General features: G+C 44.9%; 1 protein-coding gene across 15 annotated transcripts in view; it reads left to right on the plus strand.

Moving 5' to 3' along the window:
• Positions 1–18,385, plus strand: part of LOC119195130 (neurexin-3b) — a 219,594-nt gene that overhangs the window by 85,831 nt on the left and 115,378 nt on the right. For 9 of the 15 annotated variants that reach the window (XR_009942809.1, XR_009942810.1, XM_037449814.2 and 6 more), the window contains 8 exons: positions 5,410–5,613; positions 7,074–7,100; positions 8,311–8,430; positions 8,666–8,778; positions 8,935–9,203; positions 9,611–9,801; positions 10,101–10,274; positions 12,735–12,854. Coding sequence is in view for 12 of the 15 variants with exons in the window: in XM_037449814.2 (XP_037305711.2) it covers positions 5,410–5,613; positions 7,074–7,100; positions 8,311–8,430; positions 8,666–8,778; positions 8,935–9,203; positions 9,611–9,801; positions 10,101–10,274; positions 12,735–12,854 (1,218 nt within the window). In the remaining 3 variants the exon portion in view is untranslated. Of the gene's footprint in view, positions 1–5,409; positions 5,614–7,073; positions 7,101–8,310; positions 8,431–8,665; positions 8,779–8,934; positions 9,204–9,610; positions 9,802–10,100; positions 10,275–10,985; positions 11,013–12,734; positions 12,855–18,385 lie in introns of all 15 variants that reach the window. The other 6 variants (XR_005114197.2, XM_037449811.2, XM_037449818.2 and 3 more) reach the window with 1 other exon arrangement.

Here is an 18,385-nt window from a genome sequence, read left to right on the forward strand (position 1 = left end):
ACAAGGAGTTTGGATTATTACGCTGCAGTGCTTTAAAAAAACTGTCTGTCTCGGTTGGGATATTTTTGCTGTGTTGTAGCAGAGCTCACTGTGTGTGTGTGTGTGTGTGTGTGTGTGTGTGTGTGTGTGTGTGTGTGTGTGTGTGTGTGTGTGTGTGTGTGTGTGTGTGTGTGTGTGTGTGTGTGTGTCCTGAGAGAACCACTTGGTGAGGATTACTGGGGATCACGTCTGTGGCCAAGAGCCTCTTGGACAGGCATTTCCTACATCCTCCGTGTGTAGACACATAGAGCACATGTTGTACGGGCACACACACACACACACTGTACACATTCACACACACGTTGAAGAGGAGACAAATGCATATTCAGGGCCTGTGAGGTTCTTTATCAATGTCCTTATGCTTGCTGTAAGGTTGAGGATATGATTTTTGAACTTGACAGATTGAAGCATGAATGGGAGCCAATGACAGGCATGCCTATTGAATATGAGTGAGTCAGTGCCTTTGTTGGTTTGTTCATGAAAACAAAGACTTGTCACTGTTAAAAGAAACAAAATGAGATGATTCTACACGGTTAGCCAAGTCGAGTACATAAGAAGAACATTTAGATTAGTTTGAGTAGGACCGCTGTGCGTCAGTGTGTGCACACACAAACACACACTCCTTCATAGAATGAATATTTGTGAAGCCTCTCACTTAATAGCTCTCTGCCTCCTCCTCCTCCATCTTCTGCTTCAATTAGACTACTAATTATGTAAAGTGCAGGGCTTGCTGGAAAACACACACACACACTCATACACAGACTGACAAGTAGCAGCTTAATTAGCATTGGAAATGACATCCTCATTGCTACTCATCTGTCTCTTAAGAAATACTATGTTACTGTGGTTGAAAATGCTATGTGTGTGTGTGTGTGTGTGTGTGTGTGTGCATACAAGTCCAAACACTCTTGCACACACTGTGGTTACCCAGCATGCAATCACCTGCAGTATCTTGCCCGGGCCCGCTGCTTTAGATTGCGTATGAATGAGTATAATCACAGCAGCTGTCTTCACTTATGCAAATGTGTGGATGTTTAGTTCTCTGCAGATGTAAAGTGATGTTTGATTCAGCTGTTTGCTTTTACTTCTTTACAGCCCTGCCACATGAATCCTTTACATGATTGTCACTGTGAAACAAGTTAAACAAATGGACAGCTGCAACCTTGAAACACTTAAAGCTGGCTGAAAGAGACTTTACTGTTGCTTGGTCTTAGCTTCTTAAATATACCTCAGTTTAATCACTGACATTGTCTTGGCGATAGTAGTGGATGAGACTTTGGAATGCAGTAAAAAAAAACGTGTGATGGGAAAAGTAAAACAAGTGGTCAGACAATCATGCTGGTTTTAAACATGCAGCAAACTGTGGTTCTCATTCAATCGGCCTCTTGATGCTGGCCACTCACTGTATGAGGAGTAGCCAGCAATGATTTTATCATGAGTTAACAGCATGTCTTTTTTTGTTTTTCGAGCATTGGCTTAACACTACTGCACACATTAACCATGAAACTGGAGAAAGGTGCTGCACTTTTAAATGGACATTTTCAAATTCTAAATCTCTGCCAAACAGCGTAGTCGATAAAAGCAAAGCTATTCATAACCACTGCAAACCAGAGGTATCTAATCACCCCCGTTAGGAGAATACATGAGCCGTTTGAAACGGCCTGACGCCATTACAACGTGCACCAAATGTTGCTCTCGCTCACAACATGCCGTCTGAAGTACAACATCTGCCCCCCGGGAAAAGTGATTTTCTCTTCAGAAGAAGAGAGGTTCTTTGTCATCCGAAAACGTAAATGACCTTGTGTGTCTTGGCAACTGGCTTGGTGCAGAGGAGTAAGAAAAGCTAAAGTGGATGTTCAAAGTTCATTTAGTCATTGTGTAATTGCTCAACCTGCATCCCTGAAAGTATTTTATTTTCTTTGACTGAGATTCAAAGGAAGTCGACAGTCTTTACAGACTTTTTGTGCTAGACCCCTTTAGTTCACTCTTGAAGGGACCCTTTCTACCTCTAGCTGCGTTGTGATGTTCCAGATAAAAGACAATGTTTCTTCTGGTTCCTGTTCACAAGGAAAAAGAAAAGCCATTTAAATATTGAATGTTAACTTGACGTTGTATTGTTCTGATAAAATGTATTTTTAAATAAAAGCACGCAAAAAAATATTTTTAATCTATTATTGAATGTTGCGCACGTTGCAATTAATCACAGAAATGCATGCGATTAATCAAGTTTTTTTTTTTGCCTAGCACAATTCTGCTGTACAGAATACTGCCTTTGGTCTCTCTGCATTCACGTACAACTGTGTAGTGGAAAAAACCATTTGCCTTCTTGTCCTGGCGACAGTGTTGTGTTGTCAGATCTCCGCATTCACTTGGTGAGAGCAGTGTTGTATGAATGATGGCTTGAAAAGAATTGTGACATAAGATCAAATAAGAAGATACAGCCCAGAAGAAGGGAAAGTCTGAAGGGGAGAAAGAGTTGATAACCAACAAGATCAAAGAGTCATACTGTTTCACACTGACTCCGATCCTCAATTCTCACCTTATTTCTGCCGACTTTTTTGTATTTGGTAATATTACTTTGGAAATATGTTAGTAGAGAAACATGGGAGGCAGATGACTTCTACCCTTTTGGACCTCTTGAAACTTCCTCACTGGTTCTAAATCTACTGTATCGACATCCTAAAAACAAACTCAACCTTAAACCCATGTATGGGGAGTAAAATCCACTGACTTGTAATCCACCAGACTTCCTTTTCTCTCTCACAGCCAACAAAAAGCCATGGGACATCAACACAACCTCACACCCAGCACAGATTGATCGATGACATTCAGACATGATGGAGCAGTACTTTCCCCCACAAAGGATGCTGTTCACAAAATCAGACCTTTACCACTGAATCCCATTGTGTTGCTGCTTGCTTAAAAGGCCACAGCACCGTATTGACTGTGGAGCAGAGGAGCACATTGGGTAACTGGTACAATCCTGTGCAGACAGCTGGAGGGTGTCGTCTGTAGCCACCAGGAGCTAAAACGGGCTTGAAGTTTACACGGTCTTTGACAGCTCGATGAGTCGGCCCACCACCTTCGTCAAGACTGAAATATCAAAACACTTATTAAACGAATTGGCATGAAATTGAATACACATAATTGTGGTGCAAAGTAAGCTTGTGTAATAGCAAGCACCTCACAAGAAGATTCGATATGCTATAATAAAAATGTAATTTGTAACTAAAACACATACTGTTTTATTTTTCATTTTTATGTAGATGTCATTAACATCCTATGAAATTGAGCCAATATTTCGTTATGTGTCCCATTCCTCTAGCTGCTATATTTAGTAGCTGCGCCATGTTGCAGCCTGTATGGCTCTCGTGCTGCGGTGTCTTGATATGGTGTGACGTAGTCGTAACAATCCACTCGGTGGTCTAATCTCACATCACACGTCATGGTCCCACCGTCATGTGACAAGCCGGTGCGTCACTTGTCTGAGCTCATAGGAAAAAAGACAAGATGTAGTGTGTGTGGAGGTTGTTTAACGGGGTGTGAGGCCAAACAATGTTGTTCAATCAATTATGAAACTGTGTCTGCATGCATGCATGAAAAGGACATACATATATCAGTTTGTATTGTGCTGTATTATGTTGCATGTACAACAGCCCATGTTTCTCCATCCCCATGTCAAACTGCTACAAACATTACCACAACATTTCTCTGTGCCACTAGGGCTTCTGCCCATGTCTTGCCTTGTCTGTTTGGGTTTTCTAAGCTACAGATCGACTCTCAGCACCCCCACCCCCGCATAGCCTTGGATCTGACACCTGACTCACAAATCAATACCTGCCTCCATTGTAAGATTTGTGGTTGTCAACCTTTTTCAGTGATGTACGCCCTGTAAAATATCTACGGACCAGAAAGCATTTTGGGTTGAAAAAAAAGACTTATGCTACGTAAAAGACAAAGCTTTGTGTGGGTTGCAACTCAGGGACGTGAATCCCATTAAAAGCTATTCTTCTGATTACTGCCGGTTTGGCCTTCGTGGCTCTCCTCCCTCTGTGCTTTCAGCACCGTTGCTGCCATGCTCCAATGACGACTCCATTGTTTAGGTTTTCAAGGCAGCTGTGATTGACAGGTGATGATAGAGGGCGTGGGCCACGTCTGGTCAAAAGATCTTGGCATAATTTTAAGGTGGCGAGAAGGAAACTAAAAGAGAGAACCAGTACAGTATAAAAACTCATTATTCTGCAGGCTACATGGTTCGGTGTTCTCACGCTTCTTGTATATGAATTTTTAAAAATATCACATGGATTTGAATATTTCATCAAAGCAGTGCCTTGGAGTTTGCATGGGTAAGCGTTTTTCTACTCAAACAAATTTGAAAATGACACTTTATTCAATATAAAGTGTAAAAAAAACAAAACACAGATCCTGTGACAGGTGACATTGCACGTTTACAGGTACAACACGTCCCTGATGGGATGCTCACAGCGTCAGGGTTTCCCTAGACGCTGCCAAATGCATTTCCGAGGCCACAGGGCTATTTTTTCTTTCAAACGCTGAGGTGTCAAAACAGGTATGTCATGGTTGGATACCCTTTTCAATCTGTGTCTCGCTCCCCGAGTGGCTTCCAGTCCTGCTGACAGTCCTCTTCTTCTGTCGCCACGCTCGCTCCGTCTTGCTGGCTCATCCTTCAATCCGGCCGTTCAATCCCCAGTGTGTGAATGGGTGAATAATCTATTCTAAAAGCACTTTGATTGGTCTGAAGACTGGAATAGATAGATACAAGTAAACAGAATAGTCCGGCCAAACTTCCACAATTAAGCATTTGTTCTAATTACGTAACTCTACAAGACATGCCGAGTTCAGTTTGTCAGGGTAATATTTTGTGTTGAAGTAGAGCAAACATAAAAAGATTTGATGATTATAAAAATCCACGTCTTTGAGGGGGAGTCTGCACAGGGAGGAGGAAGTGGCATGATGATTACATTTTCTGCACACGTGCCTGTCACTGTCTGGGTTATGAATTCAGCTGCTGGCCATGTGCTACATGGATGTAGTTACTACCCATTCATTCAATGTTTAAAGGACATCGATCCAGCGCGCGCGCGTGTGTGTGTGTGTGTGTATATTTGCTTTCATAGCACACAATCTTTCTTCTCGGAAGGGTAGATAGAGAACATGAAGCTGTCAGAAGTGATTGAACCATATGCAATAGATTGTTGGATTATTATGGAATCTGTCTTTGTGTCTTTTTTGAGCATGAACTCACAAATGGACACTACTTTTCCCATCGTTAATGTTGCTGGTACCACATACTTTAATTTACTGAATGTAAAATAATGTGGCGTTTTGCCCTCTTGTTTTTCCTCACAGAGGCATCCATCCTGTCGTACGACGGGACCATGTACATGAAAGTGGTGATTCCAAACGTCATGCACACAGAGGCCGAGGACGTCTCCCTGCGCTTCATGTCCCAGCGGGCCTTTGGCCTGCTCATGGCCGCAACGTCCAGCGAGTCAGCGGACACGCTGAGGCTGGAGCTGGACAGCGGCAGGGTCAAACTGACGGTCAACCTAGGTATCGTATTGACCTCCCGTTCAGGGCGAGAGGAGGCCTTCCTGTCTTTGTGTTTCCTTCTGTTTCTTTTGGTACCTTTTCTTTCTGGTCCTGACATGATATCAGACCTAACACACACTTAACCAGCTTATGTAGTTTTTCTTTGTAGCTGCATGTATTGTCTTTGACTTGCCTGGACTGTAAGTTTTTCTGCCTTGATGCTGAGATGTCTTTGTAGATTTTGATACCCATCATTGTAACATGTAACAAAATTATCCATGCTCTGTAGCACATCTTTTGAACGGATGAAAGATCATTTTAATCTAGGCCATTATTGTGTACATAATTACATCCATTCTGAACTGCAGGGGAGCTTTATTACATTTCAGTGCTGCACTGATACTATGAATTCTTCTCACGTGGGTTTCCTGTCGTTCTATTTATTCATTCATTTTTTCTCATGATATCAAGATCATGTTTCTCTCCGTCCATTAGTAACCCTTGGTTTACCTGGCATCTCCCATGCCTTGTTCAAAGATGGCACTCACCCCTTCAAAGGCCCTGAGCCTGCGGCCCGTCTGGCAAACAGCCCGATGCCCCAGCACCCAGCGCGCCTACACGGTGGCCCGAGTGGGACACTTACGTATAGTGCAGGTCTTCTTACTAGAGAGCCTAGAAAAGACACTCTCATTACAAAGTGTGTGTGTGTTCCTACAAATGCAACTCACTCATTATGTATTAGCGGTTTCACAGCTGCTAGAAACATGGAACACCTGTAGTCCATATTTCATGTTTTTAATGCGCACTATTTTTTAATTTGATTGAAGATTCAAAATGAACCAATGTAATGGTTAGAGAAGGTCTTCAGGCCTATATACAGTGTTGGTGCTGCGTGGCTCGATGCTGTTTGTTCCCACTTTTCTGTCGTGGTTGACGGCACATGACCAGCCTGGTCACATGAATTTTAACATACGCACGCCAAACAGTGGTTCGACATTCCTCCGTAGCTAGAGGTTTACAAAGAGACAGACATAGTTTCAATTGCATTTTTACTCTCTCAATTTAAATATTTTGTCTCTAATCACTGGGTTGCAAAGTTTTTGTGGCCATTGAATCGCAAGCAACATTTTTAAATTCAACATGTAGCCAAACTCCATAAAATATTGCTCATGCGATGCTAAATATCAGCATACCTGCAAATTTCTAAATTGAAGCATTGAAAGATACAGTTGAATTAGTACTGTGATATTGACCACCATTTGTACAATGTTATTGGCTGCAGTAGAGGAAGTAATACCTAATTGGATGGGTGTTCATTTGGATTTCCAAGTGATTGACAATCAATGGCCACTGGTGCTAAAATGGCCGCTGGGGTCATGTGACCGTCCCCGGAAGGTGGATTTTCCTGTTCTTGGATGTCTGCAGCTGTAACCTTGAAGGATGCGATTTCATCTGTCACTTATTCTCCCCTCCCCATCTAGACTGTGTCAGGATAAACTGTAACACCAGTAAGTCAACATTCTTCTTCTGCAGCCTACTTCCTACAGTACAATCAATGTTTCATTACAGCCTGTGTGCTCGATGTAAGGACAGAGATGTGTCAATGCATGGGACTGATTAGAGGATTTTATCAGATAATCGGGTGGGGGGGGGGGGGGGTAATAACCAGAGATTAGTTATGCAAATGTTACTATCGGTTTTAAATGGTCTGCTTTCCAGTTGATTCAGGCAACTAGTTTTTAATCTTTCCCGCTATGCGTGTAGCTACTGGCCCAACATTCAGACTCTATGGGCGGTGACATATTCCTGTGTTTTACTCACTCTGCTCTCATTTGACCTCATGCAGCAGTATAAAGGCTGTTACTCTCCAAAGGGACCCTTTGACACTTTTCTGGAGAGAACAGCAGATTTACTTTTCTCTTCACTTATAGTTATTCAAACTCTAGACTTTTATGAACTGAAAATGCATATTTTTTAAATCCAGGCATTCAAATTAAATTGTTTAGTACATTTAACATTTAATCACCTTAAATTGAGTAGGGTTTCTGCTACTGATCACAGAAGCCACAATGTGGCAACATTACATTTTCTTAGATCAATTTTATATTTATATTTATTTCATCAAAAGTCAACTGTCCTAAAAGTTAACATTTTATTAGATTAGATCACCTTCTTTACATACAAGCAGTAGAGAATCATTGTAGTGGGCAACATTTCCAGTCACCTCATTAAACCCCCTAAAGCTGGTCTGCTTATCTGCAATATTACCCAGCAGATTCCTGGCTTTCTATTGCATGGGGCTGGGTTGGCCTCTAGTGGTTACTCAACCCCTTACACTATGTCAACAGGACCGTTGTAATGACACAATGCAACTGCAGTATACAGTATTTGTGATTGTGCCCTTTCTGTAACTGCCGAAACAGATTTCCACTTACCTAAAAATCAGATACAAGCAGTGTGACCGTTAAAGTTAGGTGTGAATTACAGCACACGTTTCTTTACTCCTGCTGTCAGTTGGATTTTTAAAAATTCTTTACCTCTATTGTCTATCAAAACTAAATGTTTGTCTGTAAAATAAAGCTACTTGCTCTAAAGGATAAAGCTCTGGACTCGACAAAATGAAAACTTTTTTCCCACCTAATATTTGTGTGTAGCTTGTGAGATCTGGTTTGTGCTGGTGCTTCCCCCCTCCCTTCACTAACTAACCCTCCTCTTCAGGCAAGGGCCCTGAAGTCCTTTATGCCGGACAAAAGCTCAACGACAACGAGTGGCACTCAGTGCGAGTGGTCCGCCGCGGTAAAATCTTCAAAATCACCGTGGACAACGACATGGCTGAAGGTACTACTGTTGTGTTCCACCGTGTTACTAATAACCTGACATGCATGATCGTATCATCTATTTTGGGAAGGGTGTTGGGGTTATCTTGCTTTATATTGAACTGCCTCACCTGAGTGAGGATGTTGCATCAGCAAGACACCACGTGAAACTGGGCTGTAGGCGGCAGTATCCCTCCTCCTCCCCCACCCCTTCATCCTATGGCTTCTTCTCCTCTTTCTTCCCTCACTCATCTCAGGTCAGATGGCGGGGGACCACACCCGTCTGGAGTTCAACAACGTGGAGACGGGCATCTTGACCGAGAGGCGCTTTGTGTCGTCTGCTCCCTCCACCTTCATAGGGCATCTTCAGGTATGAAGCACCACAGAGGGATGCATCCTTTTAACAACCATTAGTTACAGATAAGAAGGGTTTTAATTCTTATTATTTATCATCAAAGTCAAAGGTGTTGAACTGAAGTGTGCTTCAATATTTATTCACAACATCTCTGAACTCCGCTTCCCACAGAGCCTCAAATTCAACGGGATGCAGTACATCGACATGTGCAAGAACGGGGACATTGACTTCTGCGAATTAAACGCCCGCTTTGGCATGCGCTTCATCACAGCCGACCCCGTGACCTTCAAGACCAAGGGCAGCTACCTGGGCTTGGCCACTCTGCAGGCCTATACCACAATGCACCTCTTCTTTCAGTTCAAAACCACCTCGCCTGACGGTTTCATCATCTTCAACAGCGGAGACGGCAACGACTTCATCGCTGTAGAGCTGGTCAAAGGGTGAGGGGGGGGGGGGGGGGGGGCAGTGTTGATGCAGACATGTGGGGATGGGTGTGTGTTTTCTCATGAGTTAAACATTGGGGACCCATCCTTCCCGGTTGCACTGTTTCTTAGCAGCAGACCCTGACTTGAAGATGAAGCAGCTGTCTGACATTACAAAGGAAGCACACGTTGTAAATGATTAACCATTATCCAAAAGTCAGTGTATTTAATTTAAGTGGAACATACTGTAATTTAGTACAACTAGTCTGCATTGATGTCAGCATCAGCTCAGTTGTATAAATAGCAAAGAAACATCAGTTTGTCACGGTTCAACTGACCGATGAGTGGACGATTCGCTCTTACTGAGCGCAGCCATAAGACACAGTGCAAACACACACTCGTCTAATGCGCTCCTCCTCTGCCAGGTTCATCCACTATGTGTTTGACCTGGGGAACGGGCCCAGTCTGTTGAAGGGGAACAGTGACAACCCTCTGAACGATAACCACTGGCACAGCGTGGTCATCACCAGGGACGACTCCAACACGCACACGCTCAAGGTGGACGCAAAGTCCGTCACCCAGAATGTCAACGGAGCCAAGAACCTGGACCTCAAAGGTAGCTCATCCAGGCCTTTGGAGAAATACAGTGCATGCCAAGGGTGAAAGATTGTACTACATCCCCCAATAGTTTGGCTTGGAGTGACCTCCCCTGACAAGGATGAGGAAACATGATACAAAAAGAGACCTCAGAGACACTTTGTCACCAAGTCATTTTTGAACTAAACACATGGCGTTTGTTGTTACCTTTGGACGGAGCCAGGTCAGCTGTCTTCCCTGGCTCACAAAGGCTTGATTTTGAGTGTTTGTTCTGTGATTCTGATATTTCTCAGACTAACATGCCGCTGTGTCCCTCAGGTGACCTGTTTGTCGGAGGTCTGGGACCCAACATGTACCAGAACCTGCCTAAGCTGGTGGTTTCCCGGGAGGGCTTCCAAGGCTGCTTGGCCTCGGTTGATCTCAACGGCCGCCTGCCGGATCTCATCAACGACGCCCTTTTCCGCAGCGGGCAGATTGAGCGAGGCTGCGAAGGTACAGAAGGCCTGTAGTCTACGGGAATCATGACGTGCTCCGAGAGATTTATTGGTCTAATTAGAAGTTTCCTCAGTAGCCCTTGAAGCCACTCGCTGGCATTGTTAATCCAACCGATTTCCTTCTTTCCTTCACCAGGCATTTATCACGAAACCACTTTGACTTTTAGTTTCTTAGCTTGTTAATTTGTATGTTGCTTCAGGCTATTCTTTTAGCCCGTAGTGACACCTGAATTAAAAAGGAAGAAACTTGCGGTTTTCCCAGAATAGGAAATAAAATAAAACAAAAACAAGCCAACTAGCTGAAATGATGCTACTTGCACTCAAACACTCACCAGCTGTCTTTTTTCTTCTTCTCAAGAACCCCAAAACTCTAACCTAAGGCAGAGAATTATATTATAAAAAGACCTGCCGACTATGTTTTGTTTGTACAGAGAGACTTTACTTAATTGCACGTATGGCGGGCCTGTACATATGACCTGTAGAGGGCAGCAGAAGCTTGAGCTTCAACACTGACAACTCCTATTAAACGAAAAAATATTTCACTATGTGGGATCAATTTAAGAGCTCAACCCCCTCTAACAATTCTGCAAGGCTGATGTTTACTCTGCACAAAGTGACAAGCTCTGTACTTCCACCGACGCGCTAACCTTTACCCTTGTTTTCCGCTCTGCTCTGTTCTGTTTGTTATTTTCTTTCTGCGCTAACAAAGTTGGTTTCACCAAAGCTGACCTGCAAGGTAGAAGGTTAAACTCAGCCTCTCTGAGGCCTGCTCGCCTGAAAGTCTGCTGTGTGCAATGCATCGTGGGTGTCGCCACGGCGGGGGTGTTCCCTTGGTGCCACAGTGGTGACTCGCTCTCTGAAAAGAAAAAAAAGAGGTTATGGACCTAAAAAAGACAGCAGCGAGAGACTAGTGGCAGACATAACAAGAGATTAAGCAACCAGGGGAAATAGAATGTAACACTACGTTTGTTGTCTGGGCATCGTGTGGACACTGCAGCAGTGTGGACCCATACCTATGTTAGATTGCCCCACGCAGTCAGAAAACACAGAGCGGATCCAGGAAGAGCAGTTGTGACACAATACAGGGGCGCCATACACGGCAGAAAGAGGCTGTCTCATGCTCGTCTTCCAAAAAAACAACCATGATGCCGCTTTTACCCGGCTGACTGTTTTTCAGAGAGCGAGCAACCGTTCCAATGCATCCGAGTCCTCCCTGCTGGCCAACATGACGTTCACTGTGGTACAGAGCAGGAACCGTGTTGGCGCGCAGTGTGAAGGACGCCTGGTTCACCCCCATCGCCCTGCATTACACAGGAAGTGCACTTTCAGCCGGCAAACTGGCTCCGTCCACCACTTTCAATGTCTCTTCACATTGTCTTGCACAAGACAATTGACACCGTTTACCTGCATCTGTCTGCCATTTATTTGGACTGTTTCTTTGATTTGACCTTATTTGCTTTTGTTTGTTTCCAACATGGTTATCGGAGGGGTTTCTGTCGATCCCCCCCCCCCGCGTCTGTCTAGACCCCAACGGGGGAATTGTTTTTACTAGTCACCCATGCTGTGCGCTCGTCCTTATCTGCATTCCCTCTCAGTAGTAGTATTCAAAGGTAAGAGCTATGTGTGGTGGAGACGGATAGAAGACACACATCCAGTCTGACTTTGAATACCCTGGAAGCTGCTGTCTGACTCCAGTGCGTACACCCGGGTGTGCTCTCAAGTGTTCTCAAGTGTTCTTCTCTTCACCAACTCCGTCTGTCTCGTGTGTCTACTGTTCCCCGTCTGTACTCACCGTGAAAGAGAAAGTTCTCCGGGTCACTGCATTTCTTTACATGGGTATCGTTGAATGGAGTTTTAATCCTTGAGTCCTTTGTTATAAGGTTCTTTTGTATGTTGTGTCTTGCTCGTTCACGGAGGGAATGCAACGTTCAAAAGTTTTATTCTCGTAAAACTGAATTAGTTGTTGGAATGGTCGAAAAAGTGCATGCACGTCCACCTGCACCCACTCTCCGAAATAAAGGACACAAAGGGATGTTGACAGTGTCATCACATCAGCCCAGCTGTGGTACGAGTCGTCTGCTGGAGCATGTCACAAATGCAGACTCGATTTGAGCTGGTTGTTCCAGCAGAGACCTCAGAGTAAAATGCTCGAGGAGCGTGCTGTTGATCCTGTGAAAAGCTGCTGCGTCTGCTTTGGCTTGCCACTGCCTTGCTGCTTCACCCAGCATGAAAGGGGATCCCTGGACTGTTTCCTGGGTTGTACTTCAGGTCAGGCTCCTGTGGTGGCACTGTTTGCTCCTGGTTCAGTAGGGCCAACACGCTGTATATCTCTCTTGGTAGAGTGCACATCTTCTGCATGGGTCCTGCATTGTTACGGCTCAGCATTGGCTCTTATTGGTGCCTGATTGTGCTCCTGTGGTATCTCCACCCTCCCCCCCACCCCCCTCCTGTTTCACAGGCCCGAGCACGACTTGCCAGGAGGACTCGTGCGCCAACATGGGTGTGTGCATCCAGCAGTGGGAGAACTTCACTTGTGACTGCTCCATGACGTCTTACTCCGGAACGCACTGCAGCGACCGTGAGTACTGATTAAGATGTACCTGTACAGCGTTGAAGGAGCACCACTGATTGGTGCTTTGTCATGTGAGCTTTGTGCCATATGTTAAGCAATATCAGCTTCAACTTGGGGCCTGATCCGCATTTACCAGTCAGGGAGAGTCAAACTGCATGCAAATTGTAGCATTCAATTTCCTATCCAGATGAAACCCTTATGAGGAAGTTAAAGGGCTGGAAACTTTGGCCGTGCTGCACCGGTTTGGTCTCTTTGGTCTGTTTGGCTGTATGGAGAGAAATTCTAAAATATAGGAGAGCTCCTGTGGGTTCAATCAACAGCATGCACACACATATTGCCCTTTTATTGCTGAAGCATATCCTGCATACAGTACACACATCATTCCGAAAATGTGCACCAATTTCACATGCTACAAACATGCACATGAAGTGGATCTTCCTCAGGAGCCGAGCCCTCCTCTCCACACTAACAGTGAGTACCACATCCTTGACTCAGGGACTTCCGGTGGCTTCTCTCATGTGTTTATTCTGCCCTGCAAGCTGAGCTGAGAGCTTTGGGTGATCTTTAAATACGCAGATGAGAGATGTGTTTTCTTTATTTTCTCTGCTGCCATGCAGGCAACTTGTTCTAACAAACACTTGATATCCTGTGCCTGAAAATCTGAGTGAACGGCTGCGACTGATTATGTGTAAAATATCTCAATCTGCCTCCAGCGGCTTTTCATAAACAGCCTTCACGTAGCTTTCATTGAAGTGTGATTTTGTGTGTGTGTGGGGGGCTCTCTTATCCCCATGACGACAGGGGACTGGTTCTCTTTCATTTAACGGGTGGTAGCTGGAGTATACGGCTACTGAGCCAGAATAACAAGGTGGTGGAGGTGTTGGGAAAGCTGCTCTCAGTAACCATCCACAGCTTCCTGATGTTGGAATCCTTACCTTTCGAATCCCAAAATCACTCGTTTTTTTTCTCCCCAAATTGTCATCCAACGGTCGATGAAGCATCAATGATTGACTTCAATTGGCGCGTATTCATGGGTAAATTAGTAATGATAAGCCCTCTTCAAATCATCTCCCGGCACTATGTGGGACGACTTGGACGGCGATCTCATTGATTTCCGATCGACAAAGACATGTTTCATTTTTTACCTCATGAGAGTGCATCTTGAAGTTGTTTGGTTGTGGAGATAGATGTTCACTAATATTGACTGCACTGTCCAAGCGTGTAATGGCATCTTTCTCACGACGCTGTTGCCCGAGATGGCAATTTTGTAGTAGATTTTTTCTCTTCTTTGGTACTTCTTTCAAGCAATTCCAATTCAAGTGCAGACAGAAATGAACTCATAAAGAGCTGCAAAGAGGCCCAGGGATCCAGTCGTTTCAGAAAGTGCACATGGCACTGGGGTGATTCAGTCTGCTGATGCTGGTTTCACAAAGCTCAACAGTGCAGTCACACACCACCAGGGGGCAGTAAATCCTCAAGCAGGACTGCACACTGTCCCTCAGCGCTGTCAGAGAAGGAGATGCAATCCCCTGAGCATGAAATCTGCTTTCCTGTTATTTTTTTCTGCTGCTTTGCCTCTTGTATTTCGCTCTCTGTCTGTCTTTCCTGCACTACAAACACACAACCCATCCAATTTCCATAGTTGTGGATGCTTTTGGGAATATTGTGTCTCCTAAACAATGCAAAATGTAGGGTTTTTTTTTTCTTCCTCGGATTGAGTCTCGATGGAAGTGAAAGCGGTGAGCACAGTCTCTGCATAATGCCTTCTGTAAACTGTGGGACTTATATTCAGTGAGCGCAGAGCTGGGAGAGAGTTTTTAATTAATAATCGGGCAGTGGAACTTGTGCCTCTGTTTCTCAGTCTCTGATAGCTGGGAGCAAATATCAGTAAATGTCTGCTTCTCTGACTCCGTCTCTACCCATTGTCCAAATGAAGCAACTTGAACCAAAGTAAAGTGAACATTTCTCCCAGAGAAGCCCCTCGCGGTGTGTTGGAGCCGAGCCTGCGTGCTCTACACCCGTGCGTTGTAGCCGTCAGGGCTCTAGGTGGCGGTGGTGAAGAAAAAAATAAATAAAGCCTTCATTTGTCCCTGTGTACCCCTGCAGCCCCTTTACTTATGGGCACATGACACAAAGGGAGTTTCAAAGCAACCTGGAGAACCTGGAGATGCATATTGTGCTCAGCACTGCTAAAAAAAGGGGTTTTTGTGGGGATGAACTCTTTTTATGGCATTTCCATCCTCTGGTTCTGGCTCACTGCTTTTGTCACGCTCGCCCCCTATCTCCCTGTCTCCTTGTATCCATGCCCCTCTTTTTCTTAGTCTTTTCTCCTCTTCCTCTCTTTCTTTCTTTTTTTCTGATCAGACCTTTCCCTGTCATGTTCGATGAATACCACATATTTTCATCTGAATCCAAGCAAGAGGAGCGGCGGACACTCCTCTTCCACATCCAGAGCAATTACTCAACTTATGTAAGAGGATTATCTTTGCAAAGGTCGCTGCATTGTCGCTGCAGTCAGGAACATGGTAAACAAACAGAAAGAAGGGAGGAGAGCGAGGCTGATAATGGACAGTCCAATGCGGACATCAGTAATTGCTTTGATTTAGTGATCCATTTCTCCAGTATATCGATCCCCACCGACCCTGTGCTACCGCTACAGCCAATGTCCTTACTTCACTTTCCAAGGCGTGCTAAGAGGGCTGTAACCATATCTGGCTAACTGCTTACAGAAATGACACAGCAGCAGTCTTCACTAAATCAAATCAAATAATCACGGCATAAGCCTGGTAGTCATCGGGTCCTCCGCTCGACGGGCAGAAGAGCGAGGATAAAAAAGGAAAGGACTGTAGGGTTAAGGAACAAGCTGTGCTCCCTCTGGTCCACAATGTTCTACTGGAATCAACAATTATTTCACCCAGCCAATACTGACACTATTCACTCTGGCATGGCGTCAGTGAAGATTTGACAAGAAAGCAGACACAAAGACAAGCACACGTTGGTGGTGTCTATGGACTCTCTCATGAATACTGAGGGATATTTCATTGGAGTGTTGACTCATTCAACCTGCCGTCTCTGTACAGGGGATGAAGCAGCTCGAGCTGGCTGCGTCTGGCCAATAGGGGATGAGCAGGGGTTAGTTGGCTATGAGGAACTCTTCGGGGATTGGACAAACTTCATATCATCCCCTTTTACTACTTCATCAAAGTTCTCATTCACTGTGTTAAAGTACCTTTTGGCTGAATGAGACTTTTACAGTAAGGGCAGCATTAAAGTATGAGAATACCACAGGTAGAATCAGCCATCCCAAAAGCTAACTTTGGAATGATCTCACTCCATTTTAGGAAAACTTGTTGACTAGAAATGGCTGAGGTGTCACATGATCAGGTGGCAGTGACAGCTACTACAAAGCGGCCGAAGGTGTGATCGCTAAGGAACATATTTTGGAGCTTTGCTGCTTTGAGGAAACTGCTCCTGTGAGTGCGTGAGCGTTAAGTTGTCCCTTTGAGGCTTATATATCCTGCCCTCCTCCATCACTTCATCACTACTCGCCCTTGTCTTTTGATATCTGTATAAGAACTGGAGCTTCACGTACTGCCCTCCGGGGTCTAACGAGCCATCTCCCTATTGGCTGATAAGGCTAACGATGCCTGCTCAGCGGTGCATCGTGTCACTGGGATAAGACTGGATGTCGCTTGTGTCAATCGATGTGTCACCGGCGTGCTCAGAGCCGCGGTATAATTGGGTGCCGTGGAGCCTAAGTGCCCCAGGGCCAGAAGAAGAGAGATGGAAAATGGCCAAAAAAATGGAGGCGAAGAATAAGAGTTTTTACTCCTCCAATGAACGGCTGTGTTGGCGAAATGAGCAGTGCTGGGGCCAATGCTCCTGATGCACGATCTTTCCTCCGTTAAATAACCTACAGCCACACGTGGTTTCCTGACATGCACTCGTTTTTTCACAGTGCACGTTGCCAGGCACGCGCACCTCTGTTCTCTCTCTAAACACGGCCACAGACCCAGACAGCAGAATTCTAAAAAGCCCGAAAACTTAACGGGTAACAATCTTCTGCGGTAGCTGCTGCCCTGAGGAGAAGATGTGGAAGTTCTGCTGCTGTGGTGAACTGATTGATGCGTTCCTCTGCTGCCGCTGCAACTCGGCTCAGGCTTTCTGCAGACAGCCTCGGCGTGAGAGAGCTGTAGCATGGAGAGGCAGAAAATGATTGAGTCGAACACATTACAGAGGGGCATCCATCTGCTTTGGCGCCAGGCGGGTAACCTTGAGGCTGTCGGAGCGTTCCCAGCCCTGGCCCTCACAGGTGGAGGGGCCGGCCACAGACACATCCATCAACACGTGTTCCTAGACACATCGCAGGAGCAGCAGCGGCAGCACACACTAATCACCCGATCAATGGCGAGGGACATGTCTCGAGAAAGAGCAGTTTGGGCACAAGTTTTATTAAATAATTTTTGCTCTGGTCTTTTGACCGTACGTGTCCATCACATTGTGTTTCGTACCCCAGTGAAAACAAGAAGAAATGCCATTTATTTAAATTATTTTTTTTACTGTGTAAGCAAATGCACCCATGTGTTTGACTCGATGCTTGGGTTTTTTGGGAGGATTTGTGATTGATAGACACCCTCTGCACTCGACTGCATTAGTGAGTACACATTACAGTTGTTTAAAGAGGAAAGGTGAGTTGCTCTTGGTTTATCGGCCTCCCTCCCTCCTTTCTCTGCCTATTCTCCCGACTTTGAGGCTGATCGGTAGTTATCGCCAGAAGGTAGGTAGCTAGACCACTAAACAACAGACTAAAAATACTAACGCTGTCCTCTGTACAGCACTTCCAGGAGCATAGTCCAGGAGAAACAAGGACCACTGGCTGTTTGTATTCATCTTACATCAGAATATGACTGGAGTTCAGACAGAAATGCTCGATAACGCTGTACGTCTTGTGCCTTTAACACTCCTACCGTTCTGCCAGGCTTTTGCGTGGGTCACACTGTGATTGCTACAATCTGGTCTCACAATTCAATGGTATAGCTCCAGCCACAAGGCAGTCGTGTCATTCTATATGTCAGGTTTCCATAGTGAGGTTTCTCTTTTGAACAACGTGGGATGAGGTGCTTCCGCCTTTTGAGCTCGGAAAGAAAATTGCACAGTTTAATAGCTGTCAGACATCATTATATTTTTTTTACCATTAACAGGCTCTCTTTGCCACAGAACACGGCGTTGCGTCTGAAAGCCACATGTGGGGAATACCGGTTTACTGCGGTTACGGGGTTGTATTTTACATTCTTTGAAAAAATCTGAAATATTACCACAACATTTGCTTCTTAAAGTGGATATTTTTGGGCTTTATTAGAACATTTTATTCTTTAGCACATGTATTGTTCCATAGCATCTTTGCAAATAGTTTTTGAGTAACGCCCCTTTGCTACATATCTAATTCCCAGGTGGCTCAGGACGAGCATTGACTGGTGGCAGTTGGATCGCTGGTTTATTTTGTTTGTTTGTTTTTTCTGTGTTCATGAACCTCCGAT

The sequence above is a fragment of the Pungitius pungitius genome, chromosome 20 (assembly GCF_949316345.1).
Source record: "Pungitius pungitius chromosome 20, fPunPun2.1, whole genome shotgun sequence".
In the NCBI taxonomy this organism is placed as follows: domain Eukaryota; kingdom Metazoa; phylum Chordata; class Actinopteri; order Perciformes; family Gasterosteidae; genus Pungitius; species Pungitius pungitius.